Here is a 28,000-nt window from a genome sequence, read left to right as displayed (position 1 = left end):
CCGCACGGCGCGTGCGCGGCCTGGCCCAGGCCCGGCTGAGGCGGGCGGTGGGGCCGGCGCTGAGGCGGGCAGGGCCCGGCCGGGCCGGGGCGGCCCCGAGGCTTTCGCGGGACGCGAGGGGACGACGGGCGGCTCCTTCCGCTGGTAAACGGGCCCGGGACGCGCCGGTTGTCCCGCCGAACTCCGCGGGCCGGCTCGCGGCGCTGTGCGGTGCCTCTGAGGGCCGTGCCGTGCCCCCCCGCCCGCCTTCCCTGCCGCCCTGCGGCTCCGCGGTGGGGCCGCGCCCGCTCTCGGCTCGAGCGTCCCAGCCCCGCGGCTCCCCTGACGCGCCCGGTGATGGCGCTGCTCAAACTGTCCCCGGGCCGGGTTGCTAAATGCGAGGCGCTGCCCGAGTTACGGCGTGCGATGGTCACTGCGTTTCTCATGAAGCATCCCCTCGCTCCGCATGCGGGCGGGCCGTCCGTCAGTTTCTCCGCGTCGCGTTCTCGTGAAAACAGAGAAAGTTTCATAGTATTCTTGCATCCCCTGGGTGTGTTTTATGGGATAGGAGGAGTGCAGACGTGCTCCGGGTCCGTGCCGCCCATCCCCCGGGCCTGCCTTTGCAAGTTGTGCCCAGCTGCGGTTCTTCCTTGCCGTCCTCGGGATCGTGGACAGGGAGGAGGCCCGGCCTCTGCTGCCCGCGGGTTGGCGGGGCCGCTTCGAGAAAGGAGGAGAAAATGATGGGTGGTTGGGGTGTTTGGCGGTGTGTGCTGCCTGACTCTATCTACCCGTGATTGGAGACGCGAGGGTCTCAGCTTTTGCTTTTGTCTGCGTTCACTTAGAAAGTGTGCTTTGAGGCATTGGGAGTCACGCGTCGCTTCTTACAGAAATACAGGGCTTATGTCTGTGTAACTCAGCTGCGGCTGGATGGAGCCATTTGTTTGACGTGCTTGGATGTTTAATGAATTAAAACGACTGTGATTCCGTAGCTCTTGGAAAGCACCAGGTCACGTTGATCTTTCCTGGTATTCGCTGCTGACGCCGTGCCATAGAGGGCGTGGGGAGAAAAAGTGTCAGCAGGCCGGGACTGCGTGCGCTTAACCGGAGGTACCAGTCTCGTGCTGTTCTTTACCGGGTTCGGTTCTCCGCTGATTCGACAGAACTGACACCTAGGGGCGATGCGGGGCGGCCCCGGGCACGGCCAGGAGCGTGAGCGGACTCGCTGCTGGCAGCGCTACGGCGGCACTTGAGTTTGTTCGCTTGCACTTCGGTGACCGTCGCGTCGGGACAGCGAGCCGAGCCGAGCCGAGCCGAGACCTCTGCGGTAAGGGCCGGCACGGCACGGCGCCCCGCTTTGCTTTCGTTCTCCCGAGGGCCGGGCTCTCCGGGGGCGGTCGCTGCCGCCGGGCCGGAACGGGGCGGGCCGGGCCGGGCGTGCGGTGGGCGGCCGGGCCGCGCGTTACATCACGGCAGCTCCGCGGCACGCAGCCGGGCCGCGCCGCCGCCGGCCGCTCGGGCGCTCGGACACCTGCCGGGGCCGGTGGCCGCCCGTCGCCGAGGCCGCCGAGGAGCCGCGCCGGCCGGTAACTTTCCTCCGGGGCTGGAGCGGGCCGAGGGGGGGAAAGGGGAGCGCTCGGCTCCGCCGCCGCCCGGCCCGAGGCCTGCGCCGCGCTCCTGCGCCGCGTTGGAAGGTGCCGGAACGGAGCGGGGCGGTCTCGTCCCGCGGAGCCGGGCCCCGAGGCGGCCGTCACGGCCGCGCCTTTCCGCGCTCGGGCTCGGGGCGGAGCGGAGGGCGAAGGGCCCTGCCCTGGGGACGGCGGGGCTCCGGGGTCACGGCGCTGGAAGGGGCTCTCTGGGAGGAGTGGATGGGCGGGCGAGGAGCTGAAGAGGGGTCGAGGCTCGGGGCGTCGCACATCTGCTGCGTCCAAAGAGCCTGGGTCTCTGCTGGAGAAACCGCCAGGTGCAGAGTGATGTTTACTCTGTTAGCTTTGTCGCATTTCCTTGTCTGTGCGGCTCAGCTCTGTATTGCTGTTGGGTCACCTGTTCCTTGCTGTCAGCTCTGATCACCCACCTTCTGGAACACAGACCGGTGGCAGGTGTGCGTGGGGCTGTAAGAGGGTAACTGCGAACATCGGCTTCTTGTTGTGCCGCTTCATTGTAAGTTGTGTTAAGGTCCTCAGACTCTTAACAGCGAGTGTTCCATTGCAGGATAGCAGCATCCCTCGGATCTGTGCTTGAAGAGGAATGCTTTCTCTCATGGATGCCCCCTTTCTTCCCCCTAAAGGCACAGCTGGGCCTTTCACTGTAAGGCTTTTCTAAGGGAGTTTCTGCCACTGACTCACACGCCTGACTAATGCTTTGGATCACTGTGGCAGCTCCCGGCTGTGGCTGCAGGTCATGTTTGCAGAGAGGGCAGACTGTCCTCTGGGCTCTGCTGCTCATCCCAAGGTACATGGAGTGTGCTGCTTCCCAGGCACCAGGGAGAAGGCTCTACTGGGGACAAACAGAAAAAGAAAAATCTGTTTGCTACTTTCTTCAGTGAGTGGTGGTCTTCTCTTCCAGTTAAGGCAGCAAATCTGGTGTGAAAATTGCAGCCGAATGTTACTAAGCTCAGCCTTACTTTCTTTTGGGTTGTGGAGAGAGGGCATTGGACATAGTACAGGTTATGCCAGGTCCAGATGGAGTTTGGCCTTGCTGCCTTTCTCCACAACCACACCCGTGACACATTCACCAGAGGGTTCTTCCTGCTGCAAGGCCTGCGATGCACGCTGGATGCTGCCTGCTGTAGTCACTCACTGGAATCTAGCACTTGAGTTCAGTAGGTTTTCTTTCTTATGTGTGCTTACAGAGGTGCATCTGTCACAGAGGGCGGCCAACTTTTGGGAGAGAAAAATGGAGACTAAAATAATTAGCTCCCCTCCTGTCTCCACCATTCTGTAGCTGTCCAAGGAATCCTGCAGCTGCTTGTACTGTAATGGGGTGCAAGGAGAAGCACTGCAACAGGGACTGTGTGTATGAATCACCTAACCAAAAAAATGTCAAACAACAGGAAACTTTATCACTGACTTGCTCTGTTCTGGCAGAGTGCCTTTGGTTACCGCTGCTGGCAGTTAGCAGCTGCTGCAGCTGCAGCTCTGTACATTGTCACGGCGTCCCCTTTGCTGGCTGCGGTGCAGCGAGGAGCTGGCGGTGTGCAGGACAGCAGGAGTGTGCTGCGGAGCTATGGGGGGGAGCTCACTGCCTGGTGCTGAGCTCACACCTGTAGGCAGAGCTGTGTTTCCAGCGTGTTAATGCGTGTCGGATTGCTGTTATCTCTGTTCAGACAACTTTTTCAGTCAAGGTACTTTCTCTAGGAATTGCTGTTATGATTCGGAAGCACTCGATGTTTGGTAAAGGGAAGGATGAAATCTGCTGCTGATTGTTTGATCCAGTCTTTAGAAACGGTGATGGGCACGGACTACTCATGTTCCATCTTTTGTAACTAGATTTGGCTTTTGTAACTAGATTTGGTCTGTGACTGTTGGCTATTGAGATGGACTTTTTTTTTTCCTTCAAAAAGAAGTTGTTTCTCAGAAGTCCCATCTGCCCAGGGAAAGATACAGAATATAGTGTGCTTTGTCTTTGAATGCACTGAAGGATGATCCTATGTTCTGCTCTGGAAGCAGCTGCTGTGGAAGTCTTGTTGTCACTGATCTATGTATCTTTGCAAGTTGAATAGGAAAACTTACCAGATTTTGTCATTTTCCTTCATCCTTCCCCACCCTTGGATAGGATTTGCGCATCTGACAGTCTCGGAGAAAAATGACAATTTCAGCATTAAGGTGAGACCTTACAGAAACGCTGTTTTGTTTGGCTGGGGAAAAGTGTTTTGCTGCTCTGCAGTGCAGTGCGTTGCCTTGTTTTTCTCACAGCATAATAATTTAGGAGGGCAGGATCACATTCTCTGCTGTAGAAACTGAGTGGGAAGGAGCCTTAGGAAGGAGTTTGGGGGAGTGCTTTCTGCACGGGTACGGTTCTGCATCCAGTCTGCAAACAGGTTGAACTTGGTCTTAGATCATACTTCTGCTAATATGTAAGTGCAGTGTTCGACCTTGCATTTTCATTGTGGTTACTGCAGCTAGAAGCTGCATTTTAATAAGCCTCGGTATGACAGATGCGCAGAACGTTGTTAAAGTAGGAGAGGCTTTCTGTGTTCGGCAGATCTTAAAAATATCTCAGTTAAAGGTGGTGTGATATGTTACTTGAGCACCTCGTGTTGCTTTGTTCTGTGACTTCCTGCTTAGGACAAAACACTTTTTTTTTTTCCATTTTTGGAGCACAGACAAATTTGTTTCTTGTGACCTCGATAACAAGGAGATGGATATCCCTGGAGCCTGTGGGGCTTGTTAGTTTAGATCTGGAGATCTGAAAAGCAGATTTCCTGTAAGGCAAAATTGCTTGCTTTATTGAGAATCCGAAAGAAAATGTTAAGGTGATATCATTATTGCTTAGTAAAGTGAGTTGGAATATGCACCGTCAAGCTTTTAAGCCTCTTGTTTGGGGAGGGCAAAGGCTACTTGGGGTAGCACACGTAGGGAAGAGCAAAATCCTGCTTTTGTTTCTTTAGTTGGTGGTGAAATGAAAAGAACTATGTTAGAAAATTAGGAATGTAATTCTCTGAATTTGGAAGCTACCATAATTGTTCTCTCTAGGGTTAAGTAGGAGAACTCACATGGGATGGGAGGACTGAAAGGCCGTCAAATCCGTGCTGCAGAGCCATGCTGCATTGTTTACATGTAGAAACATCTCTGGGATGGAAATAAACAATATTAGGTTGGTATCACACCGGTTGCTGCAGCAAGTGACTGACAAGAGTAGGTGTTCCCTGGCGTGTTAGGTTTTCTAGTTTTTTGTAAGGTTTTTTTAAAAATACTGGTAAATACACTTGTAAAATTCCTTGAAACGAGCTGGGCACAGAAGTGAGATCTTCTGCCCTTCTTGGGAAAGGGGAGTCTTGGCTGACCGTGGTCCAGCTGTGAGACAAGCACTGCTGTGTGGCTCAAAGCAAGGCTCCCACCTGCCGATTTTAAGTCACGATTTATGTTGGTGATCCAAGTAATCCACGTAAACCTTGTTTTGCATTTGGTGTTTTCCTAAAAGCAAGGTTTGTTCTAATCAGCTAGGCTAATTTACTACTTGCTAAGCAGGATGATAGAGTGTATCTGCATACATCAGCTTATGCTATTGTATCACAGCAAATGTTTACATTGGAATATGGCCATTTGAATTTATTAGGTGAATAACGTCTTTCCTAGTGACTTCTGCAATACTGTTTGCATTAAAAGGTCAAATTAAAAGCATGCAAAATTAAATTTTTATAATTAGACTATAATCAAGCACTGGGCAAATAAGAAAAAAATTAACTTGCTGGCGTGTGTACTGTTAAAACAGTTTTGCTTTAACAAGGCGCTGTTATCTGTACTTATCAAAATGAACTGCATGTTTTCGGTCATTGTGTCCTTCCAGATCTTAGAATGAGTGTAACTCATCCTCCCTTGTGTTGTTTTTCCTAGATTGGAAGAGAAAAACACCTCCCTCCCGGAGCGTGCTTCCCTCCCCCAGCTTTCAGTGAATGATCGCAGTGATGAAACTGCCGCTTGTCCTTTATGGATTGATCCTTCAATGGATTCTGATTCCAGGGACTGAAGGACTTTCTCAAATTTAGGAAATGCATTCTTTAAACATTCCTCAGTGACCGTGTGCTGCTTGGAGAGGGTTTGTGTGTTTGTGTTAGGCTTTATCATATATTGTCATCGTTGTAAAAAATTCAGTGAATGCAATCTTGAAAAAATGTGTGTGAAGTCCTCTCTAAATAGAAACATTTGGAATTTAAGTAGTCTATTTAAGTAGTCTTTGTGAAACGAGGGCAAAGAGGTGCAGGCTTTTGAACCAGTTCTGTATGCGTCTCTGTGGCCGGAGTCACACATGCAGAAACGTGCCGCTCCCCAGAGGACTCCGCACGCTGCGCCGGTGACTTTTCCTGGACGTTTGTACATGGGCAGCTCTCAGTGAGTTTATACATGGGCAGCTCTTAGTGAGGTGTGCGCAGTGGCTTCCAGTGGCACCTCCCAGGGAGGACCCACGTGCGGATGTTGGCGGGTGTGTGAAGGTGTGTTGGGAGAGCCTTTGGGACCGGCTGCGATGGCACTTGCCCTGACTTGCAGATGGTGCGGGGCCCTCGGCGGCGTGCTGCAGCTCGCACAGGTGCTGCCACCGAGGCGGCTCAGCAGCCGTCGCTCCGAATGCTGGACAAGAAGCTGGCATGTGGCCTTCAGGTACCGACTTTGGGAGCGTTTTGAAATACAGAATACGGATGAGCTCAGAGCCTGCCATGGAGCTCCTGTTATCTGAGTGTGTCTGAGAGGAGGGGAGTTAACTTTCAGGCTTTTGTGGAACTGAAGAAAACTTTTCTCTTGCTCTATAGAAGCTCCCAAATTGCTTTTTGTTTTCCTAGAAGTAGAACAGGATGGAGAAAGTGGAATTCTTTTCCTGAAGAAAACATTTTTTTTCTCTCTACTACCTGCACTTTGAAGATATTTTCCTGTTATGCTTTTAGCAGCAGATTGGGGTTGGTAGTGAAAGTTAAAACAAGGAGAGACTGGAGGTTTTGTCCTGCCCCATTCCAGCCTGGTCTCCCAGTGATACTTCCCACTATTTGCTCTGGGTGGTGCCTTCTGCTTTGTCCGAGAAGCAGCAGCCATCCCCGCACTTAACCTTGGTGCAAGGATCAGGATAAGAAGCCCAGCTGCCTGCTGGCAGCCCCCATTACCTGCTCCCACACGCTCATGCTTACATTACTGGGTCTGCAGCTGTTTCTGAGAAGGTGGCTGGCAGGAGCTTTCTGACCGGAATAATGTTTGCTCGCTTGCTGCATGTGGCACCTGCCAAAGCTTTCGTCTGTGCACAGCTGCTGGCTCGTGGTTCTTTGGTTGGTGGCCCGTAGGTTCTGCCATTCACTTCCTTCTCCTCTTCCTGACAGGACTGCGCAGGAACTAGGAATGGAGTGGGCTCCTCGTGCTGTATTGCTTAGATGAAACCTGATGTTCTCATGGTTAGGTTCCTTTGCTTTTCTCTATTAAAGATTTTTTGCAGATTTCCAGTCTGTTCTGGGCTGAAGGAATTTGGGCCGTAGAAAAGCATAGAAAAGCACCTCAGGTCCCCTTGCCCTACGTTAGGGCTCAGTTTGGATGAACCAGGGTGAAGCTCCAGGTGCCTGGAGATTAGCTGCAGGAGCAGAGGCTCAGCTCAGCCAGCTGGAGGGTGTGCCACTCTGCAGCCATCCCACTGGCTGGTGCTACCACAGTGGACTCTGCCCCGCTCCGGTCTGTTTTCCAGCTGAGTGTTTGTGGTGATGTCAGGCGGTGTGAGAAGGGAACATGACTTGGCAGGACAAAGTCTGCAGAAAGTTCAGCTCTGCATTTGGCCAGGAACCTCAGAGGGAATGGGATCGACGCACACATTCTGCTACACAGACTGTCACATGCCCTCTCACACGCTCCCTTCCTGTCACACGGATCCTCTTTCTCTCATTTTCAGATCTTTAACCCTTCCCTTCGAGCTTTTATTTGTGAGTTTATTTTAAAAAGAAAAATAATTCCTCCTCCTTACCTTGCTGTTATTGTACTTCTAAGCATTTAGCTGAAATGACCCCAAAGCAGAATCATTTCATAGAATCATAGGATAGCCTGGATTGAAAAAAACCACAATGATCATCTAGTTTCAACCTGCCTCCTGTGTGCAGGGTTGCCAATCACTATATCAGGCTGCCCAGAGCCACATCTAGCCTGGCCTTGTATGCATCCAGGGATGGGGAAATAGACCATGAGGGCCAGGATCTAGGATAGTAAAGTCAAAAGCGGTACAAGTTTGACTTCCAACAGAGCTCTTAATAGTCTTCTGATCTGAACCATGCAGCCCTAAATGCCTCTCACTACTGTGTTTCTTGGCAATTTTTCTATCACGTCTTGCTGATTTAGGTTTGGATGTATAATTCAAAGCTGTGCCTCGCTTCTGCCCTTCTAAGAGCCATATTAGCAAAATCTGCCAAAATGTATCCCTAGGTAATGGATGAGTGCTGAATAGACCAAGATGTGGAATGGTCCAGCTTGCTTTGAAGCAATTTAGACTCAGTTCCTGTATTCATCTGATATGTTCTTCATATGAGTGTTTCAGTAGTATTGTCATTTCTTCTTGACCTCTGTGCTGTATCTAGGGATAATATTTCTATGAATGGGAATCGGTACTTTTCCCCTACTGCCCTTAAGGGAGTCTTAATGAGTTTCCTGCCTACTTTGCGATCCAGTACTGTATTTCTCTTTTGCCTGTGATGAGCAGCAGTATTTGTTTTGATAGATGCTTTTAGGTGGGATGGTGCTTGGATACTAAGTGCTATATAGATGCATTATAACAAGCTGTTTCCCAGAAACAATCCCGTGTTAGTTATGGTGATATGCAGCACATTGATGAAAGGAAGTGGGTGGAAAGAAGGAAATAGAAAAATGAACAAACAACTGTACCACAAACAGCCCTCTCCTTCAGTTTTTCTTTCTTCTTTTGCCTTTTGTTCTTCTGTTGCAGAGGTGCTGGAGGGTAGAGACCAGGTTGAGAGAGGGTGATCTGTCAATGAATCAGACTGTGTCTTCCTCAGAGGAGCCAGCAGCACTTTTGGGTTCTGATACTGAAGAGATGGGCTGAGACCACCTGGTGAGCCGAGCGCATCTCTCCTTGGTGATGCCAGCTGCTGGAGGTGGTTAGAATAGGCAGGGGCCAGGGATGTTATTTCCTGAGAGTTTTGTGGAGATTAAATTACTTTAAGGAAACAATCAGGTAAGCAGTACGTGATTATTTATTGTTATTTTCTACATGCAGAGAAAGGCTGGCAGGGCTGTTTTTCTGGTTGTAATTTCTTTGATTCTCTTATTGGCTGTGGGCTGGGTTTAGCCCTCTTCCCTGATCTCCACTATGAGGATGTTTCTCTGGGTAGTCACCATTATTTCCGTGGTTTTTGTTTGTTCTCATCTTCCTTCAGCTTAGATATACTATTGGGGTGACATCTCACACCCCTCGTGAGTCAAACCTGTGTTCCTGAAGCAGGGATGTAGTATCTGTCGGACTCAAGTTCAGAAAGGGAGAACATAGGCTGCCAGGTAGGGATATCTTCTTTTCTCTGTCATATGGTGCCAAGGTAGTAGTACATAGTGGTTGGAGAAAGAGGTTTCTTTAAATCTTCTTTTTTCCACTAATGCACAGCCCCATTTGAAAACAACAACAACAACAACAAAAAAACCCAACAAGAACAAGCAGGCTGTTAAAACATAGCTAGTTTTGCCAATACCTCTGGTTCAGGTGACACTGGCTATTTCCCATCTCTTTGGAGTCGTGTTCGCTTGACAGGTCTGGGGATAACTTTAATTCCTGCTGATTAGCAGATAACTTCAGAGGAGGAAGTTTTCCGATTGCTTGAACAATTGTCACTTTTACCTGTATTTTCTCTGGCAATGTGGTCAGAAGGACAAGAGAATTACACTCATAGCCAATACGGGTGCCGTAGGAAGAAAATGAAACACAAAGCAAAACCGCCTTTGTATAGATATATTTAGATGTGCAAGGGAAAAAAAATCTAATGTTTGGATACCTTAGTTTGCATGGGGATATTGTGAGTGGCACTAGCAAAAGAATGCTGTTGCTGCTACGTGAATTTCCTAGGGAGTGCTTACAGCTGATGCTAACAAACACTCTGCAGAGCAGGCTGCTGGTTGGATCCCCTCCCTTCCCCTTCTTCGAGGGAGCAGCACAGAGCTGCCCTTTGCTCCTGTGATAGGAGGAGGGGGCAGCTGTTTTGCTCTGTGTGCTTCATCCTCCTGGGAGGAGCACAGATGGGATTTTTCCTGTTCGAAGCTTCTGTTGGAGCCTCGGTTGCGCTTCCTGCCGTCTGAAGGTCGGCGCTGATAGCAGTCAAACTGCCATTTGACAGTTGGAGCTGGATTTGCAGCCAGGAGCTGGGGATTATTGCAGTTCAGCTGCAAATGGCAAGTTATGCTCGCTTTCTCCCCTGTGGTTGCTGTGGAAGTCGGCATCAATCCGTGTGGCTGTGTTCCCTTTGCTCCCCACACTGGAATGTGGGGCCATGGCTTAGCTGGCCAGACTGGGCTGGGAGATGGTGGCTTGTCTTTTGGTAGGGTGGTTGGGGGTGCTGTTACTGTAGTATATTCTTTACTAGAAACCAGTGCACACTCTTGTTTTGGCAGCTCAGGATGACTATATTCTAGATTAGTCAGAAGCTTGAAAGCTGAGGGAAAGAGGCAGTAGAAAGCCTGGAAAGGATAAGAGGGGCTGCAACTTTGCTACCTCAGCCTGACTTGTGCTGTTTTGTAGACTTCAAGGGAACCTGGGTCTATGGCTTCTGGAGGCGTTTCATGTCAGCAAGGTGCCACATCAGCCCTGATAGACTTATTATTAATTTTCAGTTAATTAACCAGGGAAGAGTCTATCCTTTCTTACCATTATCTGTTCCCTCGCTCCCTTTCTGCCTCTTTCTCTCTTCCTTTGTCAGAGGGAACGATGCTTCCATGCAAACAGGAAAAGAGACCAGAGAGCACCCTGTGTGCAGTGTGAGTGAACGGCAGTAACCCCGTCTCCTTTCTCCTCCTCTCTGCAGGATCAAGGGCAGCTGGGAGGGAGGAAGGGAGGGAGGGAGGAAACAGAAAGGCTCAGCCCACTTCAGGATCTCACCCACCCTGAGAACAGTCTCTGTATCACTCTTTTCCCCTTGTTTCTTGTTTTGACATGGCACCCTTTGATCAGGCCGAAACCAAGAGGTGAAAGCAAGGGCAAACCCAAAACCTCAGTCTTTGGATATAAGGCTTAATGAGAGAGACAGGTGAGAGGAGAGGGAGCATCTCCTGCTGGATGAGACGTGTATGGGAGAGCTGACTTGAAGAACTGTCTTCAAGAAGTGACAGAAGAACTGTCACTGTTGGAGTGAGGAGCTCCTCTACAGAGTTTGTAAGTTTCTGGGTGTGATTGGAGCCAGCATGTTCTGTCTTCGTCCCAGGGATAGTTTGGGAAGGCCTGTTCCCAGAGTGCCCTGTGTAGGAAAGAAGCTAGTCCTGTGCTGTGGAGACACAGGCTAGGAATAAGCTTGGATTTTGATATAGAACGAAGCAGAAGTCCTTTGGACTGATTCTGCCCTGAATTATGGTGTTGTGTTTGATAGTGCTATTATGTCATATGGCTGTAATTCAGTTCACTAATGAATTTGCAAATGTTCAGTGGAGAGAAATTTTTCTTTTGCTTCAGTCCTATTTTCAGTCCTTTTTCCCCAGCGTTGGGCAGAAATGGTTTGGATTTTCTGTTGCTGCTGCTACTTGTCGATAATAGCGTATTCTGTGTGTCCAGACCATTTAAATCATGCTGCATACAGACTGATGAATGTGTGCAGAAATATTTGCATTGTTGTAGTAAAAGATCTGAAAGTTACAGAGACTGCCCTTCAGTCTCCCAAAGCTAAAAACTCTTTTAGGGTATTTTTCTATAATAGCCTGACTCTCTCTTTCTTGGCAAGCTTAAGGGGAATGGGCAGAAACCATCTTACAGAATACCACCTTCCATCCTGATGCACACCATCATTATGCCTTCCTATTCTCTTTCCTGCACTCTTTCAGCCAAGTGACACACACTTGTTTATGTTAATCTGTCTTGTATTTAGTCACTTTTGGAGCTGTTCTCTGGGAGCTGCCATGGCATCTGTACTTGGAGGTAGGAGACATCGTGCTGTGTGTTAAGAACAGACTGAAGCCAAGGGCAGAGAGCCAGTCCAAAGAAAGCCTTCACCATGAGAGCCAGGTGCCACAGTGAGAAGCTGGCGAGATCAGGGATACATCAGTTTAAGGAAGAGACAAACACTTAAGCAGAGGCTGTTCCAGAGGTCAGCAAAGGGATGGGTAATAAGAAAGTTGGTCAGCAACGGGAGGAAGAGCCAAGGTAAGAGGACATGGGCTCTAAGACTCAGAACTAGAGACAGAGGTAGGAACAGGAAACCCGAGTGCTGTCCACCATGGGCAGCTGGCTGCAGCCAGGAATAACTGCTTTCTGTGGTTGTCGGAAGTGGCAGCAGCTTCCAGTTCTTTCAGACAAGTGCCACGCATTTGCGGAACTGGTAGCGGTCTGCTGAAGCTTAGCTTGGTAGCCAGTGACAGCTCTTAATAGGCTGTAGCTTTTCTACCGTTGCTGTTGAGATAGGTGGGCTTGTAGGCCAATTCCATTGTGTGGCTGTCTTTATGCTTGAGACATCCAAAGGTTAATGCAATGCTGGAACACTAGGACATGGAGCTACTTGCTGTTCACTCAGAGTTACTGAGCAGTTCTTGCCCTTGTTTGTAAACATAATGTTAAGAACAGTACTTTCGTGTCGAGCTTCTTGGCACATCTTGCATTTTCGTGTTTGGTTCCTCCCTTTGACAGTCTGAAGTCGATGCTGCACCAGAGAAGCTATAGGAAGAGCATTGGGTTGCAAAATACCTGTTAGTACTTACGAAAGAATTGAAAGAGCAATGTCTCCTGAGAAGCTTTGTTGTATGCTAATGCTGTATTATAATTCTGTAATGTGTCAGTCCAATGGTGTTTTTTCTTTTTTGCTCAGACATTTGGATTGACAGTCAGCTTTTGTACCCAAGGTATCATCACCAGTGTGCACACTGAGAATTTAGCTTTCAGCGGAGATACTTAAGACCCTATTTTGACCTATTTTCAGAGGTAGGTTCAGTTTGAGTATTTTTTGCCTGTCAGAATGCATCTAGAAGCCCAAATGCAAAATTATATTCTTGCTGAAAGTTTCTCTGAGAGTCCTTCCCTTCAGACACATTGGTTCTCCAGCAGCCCATTTGTTAGGCCCATCCACACAGTCCTGTTGACACACACGTATATGGCACGTGAGCACAGTCATGGTACTACGTGTGTACATGCACAGGGTCTCTTCTGTTGGTGCTGACGTGCTGCAGTGTGCACTGGTGATTCATTACAGAACTAAAACATAACTGCTTCTTTTCTCTTGTCTGAAGGCTGTAGGATTTTGTAACTTACCAGGACTCTGACTAGTAGCTCCTCTTTTGAAAGATCCCAGGGACTTGCATAAACTTCTTAAAAAGCCAACGTTTCCTCTGAGCGTTCAGTGCTTGGAGGTGAAAGGCCCACTTTGCTTTTCCAGTCATTATCCCTGCCCTCCACAGCACGGTTTCTCCAGACGTGCACTTGTATCTGGTTTGGTTCCTGGTCTGTAAACTTCTCCCACAAAGTACCAGGCAAAGGATGCTGTGGAGAGAACAGACATTTTTATCAGAAGTATGACTACAGTAACTACGTCTGGTTCCTTTGGCTTCTTCATCTGTGTGCTTTGCTGTGCAAAGCTATATCCTTTACTTATCCTCTGAGAGCATGGGACAGAAAATAAGCATGTTCTGTAGTTTTGTGGCTCTTGAGGACATGTCTGGTCAGAGATTTCCAAAAGAGTGCATAAATGCTTCAGCTGAGCTCGGAAGGGGTCTTCTAGCTGAGGGTATGGGTTCAGACAAGGCTGGTGCTGGAGGGAGGAGTGAAGGTTTCTGGTAGTAAACATGAAGTGCAAGAGCCAGGCCCCTCTAGTCCCTATTCCAGTATTTTGTTTGAGGAGCGCTGATCTCAAGACCATCAGAGAGGGAAGAAAAGATGTAAGGAACACCATTTTTCAGAAATGTTTAACGTCTCATCTGAGACATGAGTGACAGTGAGAGAATCTGAGACATGAGTGATGAGGTGGAGAATTGTTTCTATCTGCCTTTCATGTATGCGTGCTTCCCTGTGCGGTGTATGCTCACCAGGTTCCTACATTGTAGAAGCTGCGTTGGAGAAGCGATTGCCCCATCTCTTGTCACTTGGCCAGTGCTGGTTTCTAAAACTGACAGAGTCGAGACAGAAGGTGGAGGCAGTGCGGAAGATGATGTCAAGAAGTCTGCATTCATTTTTGTAGTTCAGGCTTGCATCACCCTTTTTTATTTCAAGTTGAAGTGGTGGTACAAATTGGGAGATATGAACCTCTGATAACATTAATATTAGTACAGAACTCGAGAACATTTGGAGTTATGTGAAAACAACCGTCATATGTTTCTGTGAAACTTCCCGCCTAATCACACAGCCTCTTTTATCTGCTTGAGGGGAAAAGGCTAGTTTAGCTTTTGTTACCTTGCTCCACAGGAGTGCTGCTGTTTGTAGTTAGGTCTATTTTCCACAGCCTGGAACTGTTACTGCATCTACAAAACTAAAAATACTGTGTCTTAGGAGCAGCCTTGGCCTCTCATCTTTCCTGCTCCTGTCTGGCCCGTTCTGTTGGGGAAGTGCCAGAGGATGGTGCATGAGGTAGGAACACGTGGGCTGGTTTCACAGCATGAAGGTAGTGACTGATATGCCATACCCCTGCTGTGTGCTGGGTGCCTGCAGGCTAGTCTGACATTGCCAGGAAGTCAGCAGTCCCTTTTTTAAGAAAAAAAAATCCCTCCCCTTTGGGCTCCAGATGTCCTGCTGACAAGAAGTTTCACTCTTGCAATGTCAGTCGTGATTATGTGGATGAAATGATTTTGTAATCCCATCAGGAGGAGCCCTCCTCCTCCCTTACTTCCCGGAATACATTGCAGCTCGTGGCTGGGATGCAGCAGGGCTGTGTCACTGCCTGCAGGCAGCAGGGCCTGAGCACCGTCACTGTCCATCAGCTGGAGGATCGGACAGCACTTTTCTTCAAGAAGTGCTGCAAGTACTACCAGCAGTGTTTCATTCTTCACAGTAATTAATGCTTGAGTGAATCTTTTGCGTGACTTAAAGGAATGTGGAGATGTACTCAGGCATCTCAGCTTTCTGTTTTGTGCCCAAACATGTCCCTGGAGATCTGAAGCTCTGCATCCATGAGGAGCATACATGTAGGAATACAGGGCAGCTCTGGGTTTCTCTCACTGAAGTTCCCATCTCCTGGTGGTGCTCTGTGCCTCTCCACAAGGTTTTCTGTTGCTGCAGGATTTACTGTGGATATTTTTTTTAAAGTTAATTGTGATATCCACGCTGTTCTTTTGGGAACTGCGTATCTCTTTAGATTGTTTGCAAATCAGGTCTGTTATGCTGCGGTCTTTTACTCTGGGATTTCTTGTTCTTTTGTGGCTTTGTGTTCTACATTTGCTGCAGTTGCACTTATCCTAGTCTATTTTTGCAGTGATTGTGTGGCTGTGTTTTGATTTCCTTATGCAGTCTGAGTCTGTGTTTACAAAGGTCTCATAAATTAATATGTGTTTTTTTAATATATGGTTTTTAACACTTGCTTCTTTGTTTGTCATGGCATAAAGAGGCATGGCAAGAGCCTAGCAATCTTGACAGTATGGCTGGATTTGTACGTGATGACTGTTGCTGTCAGAGTTCTGGGAGGGGGTGGTTTTGTGGCACAACTGCTTTTGTCTTTTGCCTTTGGCATTCTAAGAGAACTTATATGGTTTGGTCCAAATGTAGAGGAGGGAAGAAGAGGCTTGGGGCAGTAGTCCTCTGCCTCTCCCAGTCAGCAGTGCACTGCGTAAAGCATGTCCCTGTTTTACTTGATGCTTTATGTTTGTGCTGCTGCACAGCCTTCTGTCACCTCTTCTCTTCTAGAGAGTGGCACACTTCCAGTCCTGAACTCAATCGGCCAAGTTAAACTGGTCCTGGCCTTTAAGGCAGTTGCTTTTTAAATCAGTTAATCCTTTTAGCCTGCATTGGTAAATCACAGAATTAAGATCAAGTGATCTGTATGCATGTCGGAGCAGATAAAGGTGTGTTTATGCTAGCAGTTTACATCAGTTTCACTAAGTCTTTGCAATCTAACTGGTCAGACTTTTTTTCTGTTTAGGTAGTAGAGCTTTTTGGAAAAAGTAGTTGGATTCACTTTCCAGGTTCACGTTATGTAGTGCAGAGTTGGTGCTTTAGAAAAGGATGTTTTTTAGTATCGTTTCCAAGTCCTGGAAAAGGGTGTCTCCAGAAGGTTGGTGGTGAATGTTTCCTGAGAGTGGTATAATGGCCACGGTTTCCCTTAGATAGAATTCTGGTTTTCTGTTTATTTTTGTAGGTCAGGGGAGGATTGGTAATCCTCATCTTTGATGCATCATTGATCCTTGGCACAGCCTTCAGCTGTTGCTAGTAATAGTGAAATTAGTCATTGCTAGATCAGTGTATCAAAATTGTCTTTTATGATTTTCTGTGTGCTCAGGAATTCATGCAACAAAATCCAGCACAGCTGGCAGCAGTGAGTAATTGGTTCCTGGAAGCTTCAGCAAAGGCCTCTGGTTGTGGAGTTTGGAATTTCCCTCTCACATGCTTAGAAAGATTAGGGCTGAAGTCCTCTGGTGGTGCTAGTGGTAATGGAGGTTTGTCCTGCTTTGATGTGACAGTAAACAGTTTTGCATTGGAGTGTGCTGTTACTGTATTTTAACCACAGTTTGTTAAAATATTATTTCAAGGGAATAAATATTGATAAAAAACAAAGTGAATTGTCCCTTAATAAGGAAACAATCTTGCTGTAATAGATTTGGGGAGTTAATAGTCTCAGGAGCTGAAGTCTTGCCTCTTTTGTCTCTGTTTTTCTCCACAGGTACTTCCTTTCTGACTTTCAGTAGCAGGGAAAAACTAAAGACTTTGAAGAAAGTCGCCTGCTGCTCCTTACTCTGCAGTAACAATGCTGCAGAGATGAGATTATAGCAAGCCCTTCCTGTGTGGCCTCCATGGGTCCCACTCAACTCAGCACACAGGACCATGGGAAGAGGGTGGCAAGTGTATTTGAGATGGAGGAGGAAGGCCTTTCACTCTTTTCTGGCTCAGAGAACCCCCCTAAGCATGCAGGTATGGAAAAATTCTTATTAAATGATTACAACCTAAAGGGATTCCATTCTTTAAGCTGTAAATAATACTGATGCTTGGAGAAGTTCTAAAGTGAGTACTGCTACATCTGAAACACCAGTGTGTAAGACTAGAATCCATTACTGGTAGTTGAAGATGAAATTAATGAATGCATTACAAAAGATGCAGAAAAGTTACGAAATGTGGAGAAAATGGTTAAAGAGTGAATCTACTAAAGAGGGAGGACCATAATGAGGGGCAAAGGTACCAAGATGATGGTCAAGCTTGATGCATCTCAACCTTTGACTATGCAAAATGACAATGATAAGCAGTATAACTAAAATGCCTAATGTTCAAAATGGAAAATAATTTCCTTAGATGAAACCTTAAGCCTATTTGACTCAGTGAAATAGTTGTAAGGATGGTTGTCAGATCTTTAGGTAACTTACTAAAGACAGTCAAAAGACATGCTGGATGGATCCATCATGTGGAGTTATTGGTTTATCTTGCTGTCACTCTGAAATCTGATTGTGATTCAAAGCTTCATCAAAGTTTTTATACCAGTTAAATTATGTGTAAGAGGAGACTGAGTAACTTGACATAAATACAGGCATTGCGTAATTTCTTCTTTGTAAGTGATTGTGTGAAGAGAAGTAGAGTAAATCAAGAGAGGAGAATATCAGAGGCTTAACCTTTCTGCTGACATTTTCCTGATCTCCAGTCTGCAATGAGATGTGCATGCCAAAACGAATGACCTGCAGACCTTTGCAAAGTCAATGGAATTGAAAATCAACACCAAGATACTTACGTCTGAAAACCAATATGAAGTGAAGAACACTAATAATAATTTCTGAGCCTTATCAAGGCCATTCTGTCTGTAGTGTTTATGAAAGCTGTCATAGAAGGATCTATTACGTCAAACAGACAAAAAAGTACATGCATTGAGCTGTGTAGAACATGTCAGATGACAGCATGGCTAGTGGAATGAAAATGGGGATGGCTAATAAAGAGAGGATGCACAAAGAACATCAGTGAGCATTTGAGTAGAATGCTTTAGCACTGGCTGGAGCGGTTCAAAGATGTCACAAAACATATGTTCTGAAAACAAAATTAAGATCCATGAGAATGAGGTAAGAAAAACTGGGAACTGCTGCACAAGACCATTTAAAATGCAAGGCAATTTTATTTTTTTTTTTTTAACAGAGTAAAAAGATTTAAGAAATGAAGAGTGAGAATGTTTTAGTTTAAGGAGTGAGGAGCAGTCATCTTGAAAAATAAATGATGGCTTTGGGGTTACAGAAGTTACTAGAGCTCACATAGTGCTTGTCAGCTGCTAGATCCTGACTGCACAGAGTTGCTGTCTTCTATCTTGAAGGTTTTCCCATGTGTTGAATTTTGAAAATAATTATTTTCTGTGCAATCTTGAATTTCAGATCAGTTTTTCAGCAGCTATTTGTTAGTTGGCTAAGTCGTTTCTGCTGATGGAATGTGCAGAAGAACATCGTGCTTGAGCATAATTTTATCACTTTGATCTGCTCCATAGTAGAGTCAAGTGTAAAGCGATGTCTGCTTACATTTGGCATGGAACTGTTTGGATTATGTCAATGTTTGGTTTGTTGCAGATGTGCTTACCCCAGAGGAGTGAAAAGGGTGACTTTTCATCCATGTACGTAGGAGATACTGGGTTTGAGCGAGTGTATTGGTCATTGTAAGGAATGGGGCCATCAGTTGCAAATGCCATGCTCGCCTCTTGTGTGTATGTGACTTGTTTGTCTGTTTGTTTTTTGCTACTGTTCTTCTCATAGAAAACCCCCCGCTGAAGCGGAAGAAGGGCCCAGCCCCCAAGATGCTGGGAAATGAAGTCTGCAGTGTGTGTGGGGACAAGGCCTCGGGCTTCCACTACAACGTGCTGAGCTGTGAAGGCTGCAAGGGCTTCTTCCGCCGCAGTGTCATCAAGGGCGCCCAGTACGTCTGCAAGAATGGCGGCAAGTGTGAGATGGACATGTATATGCGGCGCAAGTGTCAGGAGTGCCGGCTGCGCAAGTGCCAGGAGGCAGGCATGCGGGAGCAGTGTGAGTGCAGGAAGTGGGGCTGGGGGGTGCTGGGATGAGGGGGCGGGCGGGGGGTGTAAGGGAGAGGACGGTGTGAACCCTGGGCAGCACACGTGAGCCATGCACGCTACAGGCTGGATTGCGTGTGAGAAGGTGCTGGGAACTCAGGGGGTTACGTGGGGAGGTGGGGCTGTTGGTGAAACAACGCTGATGTGCTGAGATCTCTGCTGTATTCTTTTGAAAACGCTGTTTTGTAAGAAATCGTGGAGTGTGACATCAGAGGAAAGACTCGCAGCTAAAGTTTACACGTTCTTCAGTATGCTGTCTTTTGGTCTGCACTATGAGGTTTGTCACCATGCTCTTTAAATGCCAAAAAGCACTTCCTGTATTCACCTCGTGACAGAGGTCAAGGGCAGCACTACAGTACTGCAGCTGTGTTTGTGCAGACTCAATCTTGTCGCTGCCTTCAGTGAACTTAGTTATTTTTCTCACTGGACCATAAGGCTGCTGTTTCTGAATGTTCAGCAGTGCTCCTGCTTGCATATCAGAAACAGCACTCCCCTGACAAGGCTCCCAGGTTTCACCCCTCTGCTGACCAAGGCTGACTGAATGGATGCTCACTTAGAATTAATTTTGCGTGAAGTCTCCTTTTCTGACCTTCAGCAACCAGAACTGTGAAGAAACAAAGTTCTGGTTGCTTACTGCAAAAACAGTAAGCCCCAGTGAGCTGCAGCAACAGAAAATGCACTTTTCATTTTTTGCAAGCTTTTTATTTAATTATATATTAACATATATAATCTTCCGCACTGGTTTGGATCAGCTTTATGTAGGCTGTCTCTGTGCTGTTTCCCCGTGCTTCTGAGAGCTACAGAAAGAGATGCACTTGAAAAATGATTCTGTAAGGCTGCCTGCCTGCCCTGTTAACTCTTCTGTTGCAGGTAGATACTGCTAGAGAGCCTGATTATGTTTCAGTGTTTGCTCATTGTTTTTTGGTGAAGACAGAGGATACATTTCAGCTCAGGCAAACTATGCCAGAAGGAATAATTGGGTCATTTTATCAACCACTTGTCTTGTCAGCACTGTAATCCATGCTATAAATTTGCCTTGTTAATCATGACAAAAAATGAGATTTTTGTTTCCCAGCTGTTTACTTGGAATGTCATTCCCTCTGCAAATTGTTGGAAACATTCTTCTAATTCCTGACTGAAGTTATTCGTAGCTAGTTTGTTTTTCCAGCATGTGCCATGAAATTTAATAGCTCCTCCATGGAAAACTGAGTGGCTCAGATTACTTGGGATTTGGTGCGGTGAAGGAAGCTTGCGCATAGGCAGTTTGCAAGTTTTCTGATACTTGGTAACTTGTTCCTCAGATATAAATTCTTCTGTGAGGGACTGTGAGGTGAGGGACTGTAATTGCCTGAATCAGTCTCTTCCGTTCTTAAATTCATACTGTGACTAGCGTTCTCCAATCTTACAGGTCATGTTTGATGTGGTAATTGTACTGAATGTCTTTGCTGTAAGAATTCTCATTTTGTGTATGTGTGTGCATGCATGCATACCCTCCCTTACTTTTGGAAGTCTGGGATAAAGGTTCATCTCAGCTTGAATGCGTTATGCTCTTGGGTTTTCCCTCCGATCCTGTGTATTGTCCACCTCAGAACACACTATCAAAGTAATTGCCTAATTCTTGCCTTTTATTGCGTGTTTTATCAGAGTTTGTTCTGAGAAATGCAAGTTTATACTTGTTCAGTTTTGGAGCCTGCCTTCTTGCGTAGCACCCATTTTTCCTTGTTACCTCTGCATAAGAAATGACCAAAGGGTTTTTCAGCAAGGTCAAGCTTTGTTTTTTATTTTTATATTTTTGTTTTTGAAGATACAATTTTATTTCCAGTCTGCTTTCTGCTTTTTGTTCATTTATCAGTAGCTCACAGGGTGATTCAGATATGGCTTGCAGGTAGTTTTTGCGGCTCTGACTTAAAGAAACAACAGAAGTCTACATCAAAAATCTTTTTTTTTTTTTTCAATTAACTTAGTTAAAGGCATCTAAATAAATTTAACTAATGAGCATATGGTTCAATAAGGCATTCCGAAAGGACATACCCTTGACTTGTTTTATTTTCTACAATATTGAATCTAAATACTATCACTCTTTAACTCCATGACTTCCAGCCCTACTCAGAAGGGCTTACATTCCTCCTCAGTGGGATTTATACAAAGCTGTCTTTTCCTTATTCCACTTGCTGAACATTTCTGCTGCAGATGGGCTGTGCAGAGGGTTGTCCTTTCATGGTCTAACTCCACCTAGTACTGAATCTGACCTCTTAAGGAGAAGATTAAATGACACAAACTGTTAACTTAGCAGTATCAGAAAAAAAAACAAAACAGCAGGATTATATAAAATATAATGGACTCATCGTGATGTGCAGAGAGCACCTCTTGGAGTATGTTGTACGATATTTTGGGAAATTGCTCAGTGGCAAAAGCCATTTCTGACATATGCAGGACAGCATGATGGGGGCTTCGTGTGTTCACTGTCCTTTGTGAATATTTTGCAGGACAGTACAATTAAAAGAAAGGCAGTGGAGCAAGTGGAGAAGAGAGTGAGCCACAAATAAGTATCACTGTCTGTATCTTGTACATGAGTGTACATAAGCCAGATGCTGGCAGCTGTAACCTCTGCTTCTCCATCCACAACATGCTGCCTTGTGTTTAGTGTATTTTCATTGTTCCTCTATGATTGATCTCTGGCTGTTCCTATTGCAGATGTTCTGTCTGAAGAGCAGATTCGGCTGAAAAAGCTGAAGAAACAGGAGGATGATCAGGCGCGGACAGTCGTGGTGCGTCCAAACCCTCCACAGCCACCAAGTCCTTCCCACCAGCTGACACCTGAACAGTTAAACATGATTGAAAAGCTTGTGGCTGCTCAACAGCAGTGCAACCAGCGCTCGTTCACTGACAGGCTCAAAGTGACGGTAAATATTCTTACCAGTGGAAATTTATAATAGTAAGAATAATAAGGAAGAAGTGGAATTGTGAGGAGTCAGGGTTGGGGTGAAGTATTGGGTAGAAGGGAGATGCTTGAGGCATAGTTCTCTATAGAACAAGTAACATTCCAGTGTGTCTCACTCATTTTCTTTGTCTGTTCACTTCATCTTCTCATCCTTCTGTTCTTTTTTCATCTTTCACGATATATATATATATATATATATTTTTCATCTCCACAGCCATGGCCCCAAGTTCCTGACCCTAATAACCGTGAAGCAAGGCAGCAGCGTTTTGCTCACTTTACAGAACTTGCAATTATCTCAGTGCAAGAGATTGTGGACTTTGCCAAGCAACTACCTGGCTTCCGGGAGCTCACCAGGGAAGATCAGATTGCTTTACTGAAGACATCTACCATAGAGGTGAGAGGTTGTCTCCACAGTAGTACACAGTAACAGAGACAGAGTCTGGATTACCCGCCTGCAGAAATGGTTTTACATCCCTTTCTTTGGGATGGCAGGCTGAAAGAAGGACCTCTACTCTGTAGTGCGAGGCTATCCTGGCATAGGGCCACGGAGAAGAATGAGGAAAGAGCCTTGGCAATGGAAAGCAGATAATCCCTTCCCAGGAGGAGACACTGCAAAGGATGCAGCAGAATTTACATTGGAATTTTGAATCATTCTGAGAAAATCACACTTGGTTTTTTTTGTTGTTGTTGTTGTTTCTTCTTTTTTCTCTCAATTGATTATTAATACTGTGATGTTCTTTCCTGTATTCAAGTGTATCTAACTGTGATCTCTGGTTTCAGGTGATGTTGTTGGAGACATCTCGGCGCTACAATCCAGAGATTGAGAGCATCACTTTTCTGAAAGACCTGAGCTATAATCGGGATGACTTCGCCAAAGCAGGTGCTGCATTAGACAGGTGTTTCTTCCTTCCCTGTCTTGTGTTCTTTCATCTTTTCACTTTTTATGTGGGCTGCTGGAAATAGTACATGGGACTTGAAGTTAGATGTAGTGTTTAGAACAAGAGCAGATCAATGGCTCTGTTCTTTGCTTTTAACAGAAGGATAATTGCGAACCCAAGGAATAAGCAAGAGCTGTAGGAAGAGTCTGGGAGCAAGGGAGGAAACAATCTGGTATCAGGATAAGTGAAAAAGAGTGGCAAGAGTCATGTTGCTGAGGGATGAGAAGATACGGTAGAAGGGATTCAAAATTGATACATTCTCATAAGAAGAGGCTTAGTGGTCCACAAGACCTAGAAGCTCAGCTCCTGTGATTCTTTGTAACTTCATGCACAAGTTCAGGGTGTCTCAGCCCTCCAGGCTGCTGATGGCTTTCTTGGAGCTTACTGCCACATCACGCCATTCAACTGCACTTTCAAACTTTAATGCTCAGTTTCTCATGACAAAGGTTCCAAACTCTAGGGAACTGAACTTTATTTCTTTTTCAGCTTTTAGTAGACAATTCTCCTGCTTGATGCTCTTCATGGCAGCTTTTTCTTCAAATTATTAGAAAGACAAAAAGAAGGCAGCCAGGGAGATTCCCTTCATCTTGTTCTTACATACTACAGGAAATGAGATTTGGATGCTGTTTTGAAGGAAAGGCTTAGTTGTCAGCATGTTTTTACAGCACATAGCACAAGGAGACATGATATGACAGTGTCTTCTGTAGGTTATGACTAAATGTCATTGTACTTCTGCTAGGCTGTTATCAAAGAATGTGATTGTAGGTCTAGACCAGGATCTTCTCAGCTCTCCCAGATTTTTAAAGTAAAGGAAATTGAGTAGTGCAGAACTCTTGAAACTGCTTTTTCATCTCAAGACTTCAGATGAATCAGCAGCATGGAATTAAAACTTTATTTGAAAGCAATAGGGCTGCCAGGTTTGAAAGAGATGGTGGTTTGGAATAAAAAGCATAGATTTTAAACTTGCGGGATTTTGTCTTTGGGATAGACTTATCTGAAAACTGATGATGTGTCTGCCTGCCTGTCTTCCCTGCTTCCTGGCATGCTGACTGTGTTTCTGACAGCTTATTCTGTGAGATGGAGAGAGAAAGAGAGAGGAAGCAATTGCCACTGCTGACTCTTACACTCTTCTTTTCTGTTTGCTGCAGGTCTGCAGTTTGAGTTCATTAACCCCATCTTTGAGTTCTCAAAGGGGATGAATGAGCTACAACTCAATGATGCTGAATATGCACTTTTAATCGCCATCAACATTTTCTCTGCAGGTAAAAAGGCAGGGAGATCTGAAAAGCTACAGCACTGAGTTGCGGGGTAAAGGAAGCAGTTAAGGAAGATTATGGAAAGCAGAGAAGTAATAGAAGGTGTAATGTCTTATGATGGATGAGCACATTACTACTTCTGCTTGGAGTATTCCTTATATTCTGAATCTTCCAGTGCTACCTCAGGAGTAAAACGGATTCTTCTCTGAAGATGTATATAGCAAAATCAGCCGATATTGATCTACCTCATTTAAAAACTGCTATTTTACTGTCCCCTTAACATGTTTGGTGTCTCTGAAGTGCGATGGGTAGCATGGTGTGAGTGACATCTAGTGGACAAGTACAGGTACTCTGAGAGAACAACATTGTTCTGGGCCAGGAAAGGGCTCTAAAAAGAAGCTATCTCTACTCCTTGCATCTTTTTTTCTGTGTCTAGTGACCTGAAAGATCAGAATTATTTATTTTTTCTTGTTTTCAGACTGGCTTAGCTGCTGGAGAAACTTTCCCATTCCCTCCTGAATAACAGCAGCTTTTCATCTTCAGTCAGTCACAAATGTGAGAGAAAAAAAAAAAAAAATCTATGTAGTGCTTTTTGGTCTCTATAACCTTCTACCCCTGTAGGAATCAGATCTGATTCCCTGTATGCATTAGACGTGATTGAAAAAGAACAGTTCGAGAAAACTGGCATAGCTGCTGCATTCACAATGTCCCAGCTGTGCTGGGTGAATGCTAGATGAGTTTTGGGGAGAGACCTAACTGAGGCTAGACCAGGGCCAAGTCTAGTGATGGTGCCTGTAGCAACCTGCTTACTTCTAACCTGCTTTTTGATAGACCGACCGAATGTGCAGGACCAGTCCCTGGTGGAGAGACTACAGCACACCTATGTGGAAGCCCTTCATTCTTACATTTGCATCAACAGACCAAATGTAAGTGTCTCACCGGACATCCCTGCGATGATACAAACTGAATTTGTGTTTATGCAGGCACAGTTCTGACAGTAGTATCGAACAGATCTCTTGTTGCCTGTACTGTCGTGCTGTTCCTTTCTGTGGCTATGTGATAGCAGCTGTAAATGGAGGGTTTGTGAGCTGTCACAGCCTGCTGTTCTGTATTGTGCTGTGTAGTTAGCTAGCATGGAAAGTCTGGAGTTTTGGGGTGTAGTGTTGTATCTGTGTTCTTCCACACTGCTGCCTCCAGGCTCTAGGGGAAATTGGGATTGTCTGTAATGCATCGTCCACAGTGGTTTGGTGGGGTTTGTTAGTTTTCGAAAATCAAAGTTTTAGAATGGATTTACTAACAGCTGTCAATTTCTGACCCTGCAGGATCACCTGATGTTTCCACGGATGTTAATGAAGCTGGTCAGTCTTCGGACACTAAGTAGTGTTCACTCTGAACAGGTGTTTGCCCTTCGGCTGCAGGACAAGAAACTTCCTCCCCTGCTCTCAGAAATCTGGGATGTGCATGAGTGACCGCATGCTCCCAGGGCACTGATGTGTCGACATAACGCCGTGTCCCAGCCTTTGCTAATGAGAAGCCAGCCTCCCCTCTCCAAAGCACTGAACTCTGGGCTAGGCAGTGCAGAGAGTGACGAGCTTGGGGTTTCAATGTTGTCATGAGACTATGCAGGAGGCAGCTGGGGTAGATCAGATGATGGGGGTTGGTTTTGATGTAGTGCCCACACCCCAAATGAATAATACGAAACATCTGAAAACGGTAGAAATGAAGACTCTCCACACACATACACCTCTTTCTTCAGTCTCTTTCTCTTTTCTAAGCATGTCCTGGGGATTTGCTAATTGATCCTTTCCTCTCTCGTTGATTATGAAAATGAATTTGCAGGAATTTGCCAAACCCTCTCTATTGAGAGTAACCCAGCTCAAAAGGCTTACGCAGGGTCCCCAGTGTACCTGGATCTGAGGAGCTCAGGGAAGTCAGTGTGTATGTTCTAGGGGTTTCACTGGGTTTCCTATAAATAAAATATCTTCTATGTGCTGCCCTTTGCAAAGATTCCAAGAGAAGTAGCTGTTATTTCCTTACAGTGAGACTTCATCTCTAGAGGTGCCCTTTCATTCTGGCCTTCCTTTGGAAAGAGGATTCCTCTGATGTTGGAACTAAATGATCTTTAAGGTCCCTTCCAACCTAGGCCATTCTGCGATTCTAATGTGTAGTGCCCTTTGTCTAACAGAGAAATCCTCTGGGTAGGGAACATTTGTGCACCAGAAAAATGTCAGGCATAGAGTAGAGAATTATTTTTTTTTAACGTAATATATCACAATTCTATCTCATTCTGATTTGCAGCCAGTTCACTTTACCTTTGACTTGCTAACAGCTGGAAAACGTTAGTTCAAAACAAATCAGGGCATAGACTTTTTTCTGTCTTTAGGGGTGGAAGAGAAGAGAGAAAGGTGGAAGGACTGGTACCTAGGCAAGGTAGATGTGGTGGAAGGATCTCCAAAACTTGCAAGAATTTGGAGCATATGGCATGTGTTCCAAGGTGAGTGTGAAGATGTATTGGCCAAGGAGAGAGGACACACTGCACTTAGTGAAATATGTGGGCACTGCACAAGCTGTGGGCTGCAGGAATATTGAGTGTTACTTCATCTGCTTGCATCTTCTTCCTCATGCCAAAGTCTTTCCAAGGTACTTTCTCGAGGTTCCAGTGGTTGTGATGGGATGTGGAGGTCCCTGCTGTACGAGGAGTGCCAACTGCTTTAGAAGGACACTTGGGTCCTGTATCCTTCCTTCACGTTGGGCGCAGTGAGAGCCACGCCGGATTTATGCCCCGCATTCTTAAGTATCCACATCCATAAGTATTCTGGGACTTAAAGCAATACGTTGTCTGACAAGAGAAGCATACAGTTCCGAAATATGTTCCTTATTTTCCAAGAAACAAGTAACATCTTTATGGCTGACCTCAGAGATGTAACCTGAAGTATCCTGGTAGTTTGGTCTCATGAGTCTTCTCTGTCATAGGGGTCTGTTTGCTTGCCTGGTGAGCATCCCGAGAGCCTACATTCACATGGCTCGTGTTGGTTTTTTTGTTGGTTTGTTTTTTGTTTTTTTTTTGGCTGTGTATCTGAGCGCTATGCCCGTGGTGAGGGTATTGTGTCCATTTTGCACTTGAGGTTGGTCCCTTGCCACTGGCCTTCACTCTGCACCTTTGTAAAGCACTTGTAACAATCCGTAAAATAATCTGTTGTTTTTTATAACTCATTGCAATTGCAAAAAAAAAAAAAAAAAAAATCTTGTTTAAATCTGTATTTTTAACTAATCTGTTTGAGAAATGTTAATGTTTATATAAAAGAATAAAGCCTAATACAGGATTTTGACATTCTCTGATGCCATCATTAGACTGAAGAAAGGTGGAGTAAGTTCTTGGTGTAACAAACTCGAAGCTAATAAGAAAGTGAGGTTATAGGCTGGGGAGAAGCAGGAAGTAGTGAAATAAGCAATAGTGCAATGCCACACAGGTTCTTTGACCTCCAGTGTGGGATTTTAGTCCAATGTTCACCCTCCTATGTGCTGTAGCCAACAAATGTGGATAACAGTGCATGCTGTGAAGACTGTTTATTACCTATACGTCTCACTTTGATTTGTGGGCTGCATTCAGAGTTCAACTATTTTATTCCACGTGCTTCACTCTACTTTTCATAGAGACCGGCTCAACAAAATTGAAATACAGGTCCAAGCTGATAACTGCTCACGTGAGGCTCACAGGGAGTGAGACGGGGAGCAGTGAGCAGAGCTGGGAGGTCAGACCAGCCATGGACGGATGAGAGGACAGCTGGGCCCTGCTGAAGGGTCTGCTGACGAACAAAGCTGTCAGCAGCCAGAAGTGAGGCGGCAATGAAGT

General features: G+C 45.9%; 1 protein-coding gene across 5 annotated transcripts; it reads left to right on the top strand.

Moving 5' to 3' along the window:
• The first annotated feature begins 6 nt into the window (after positions 1-6).
• Positions 7-27,470, top strand: NR1H3 (nuclear receptor subfamily 1 group H member 3). Of its 5 annotated transcripts, XM_085224700.1 has the most exons (10): positions 7-144; positions 16,649-16,896; positions 18,699-18,965; positions 21,707-21,915; positions 22,168-22,347; positions 22,734-22,833; positions 24,040-24,153; positions 24,979-25,073; positions 25,470-25,544; positions 26,531-27,470. In XM_085224700.1, exons 2-10 carry the CDS (start codon positions 16,779-16,781, stop codon positions 26,570-26,572), a joined length of 1,200 nt encoding a protein of 399 aa, XP_085080826.1. In that variant the 5' UTR covers positions 7-144; positions 16,649-16,778; the 3' UTR covers positions 26,573-27,470. The 5 variants fall into 5 exon arrangements, with proteins under 5 accessions (XP_085080826.1, XP_085080823.1, XP_085080827.1 ...); XM_085224697.1 differs by having other exon boundaries at positions 25,470-27,470; XM_085224699.1 differs by lacking the exon at positions 7-144 and adding an exon at positions 1,164-1,303 and having other exon boundaries at positions 25,470-27,470.
• The last annotated feature ends 530 nt before the right edge of the window (positions 27,471-28,000 follow it).

Source organism: Meleagris gallopavo, chromosome 5 (genome assembly GCF_905368555.1).
Source record: "Meleagris gallopavo chromosome 5, MGAL_WU_HG_1.1, whole genome shotgun sequence".
Lineage (NCBI taxonomy): Eukaryota > Metazoa > Chordata > Aves > Galliformes > Phasianidae > Meleagris > Meleagris gallopavo.
Note: the sequence above shows the minus strand (reverse complement) of the source record. Positions and strands in the feature narration are given on the sequence as shown.

Coding starts and splice junctions, on each gene's coding strand:
- NR1H3 (XM_085224697.1), top strand. CDS start 16,779: ATGGGTCCCACTCAACTCAGCACACAGGACCATGGGAAGAGGGTGGCA. Junction 16,897..18,698: donor GAACCCCCCTAAGCATGCAG/GTATGGAAAAAT, acceptor TTCTTCTCATAG/AAAACCCCCCGCTGAAGCGG. Junction 21,916..22,167: donor CTGACAGGCTCAAAGTGACG/GTAAATATTCTT, acceptor TCATCTCCACAG/CCATGGCCCCAAGTTCCTGA.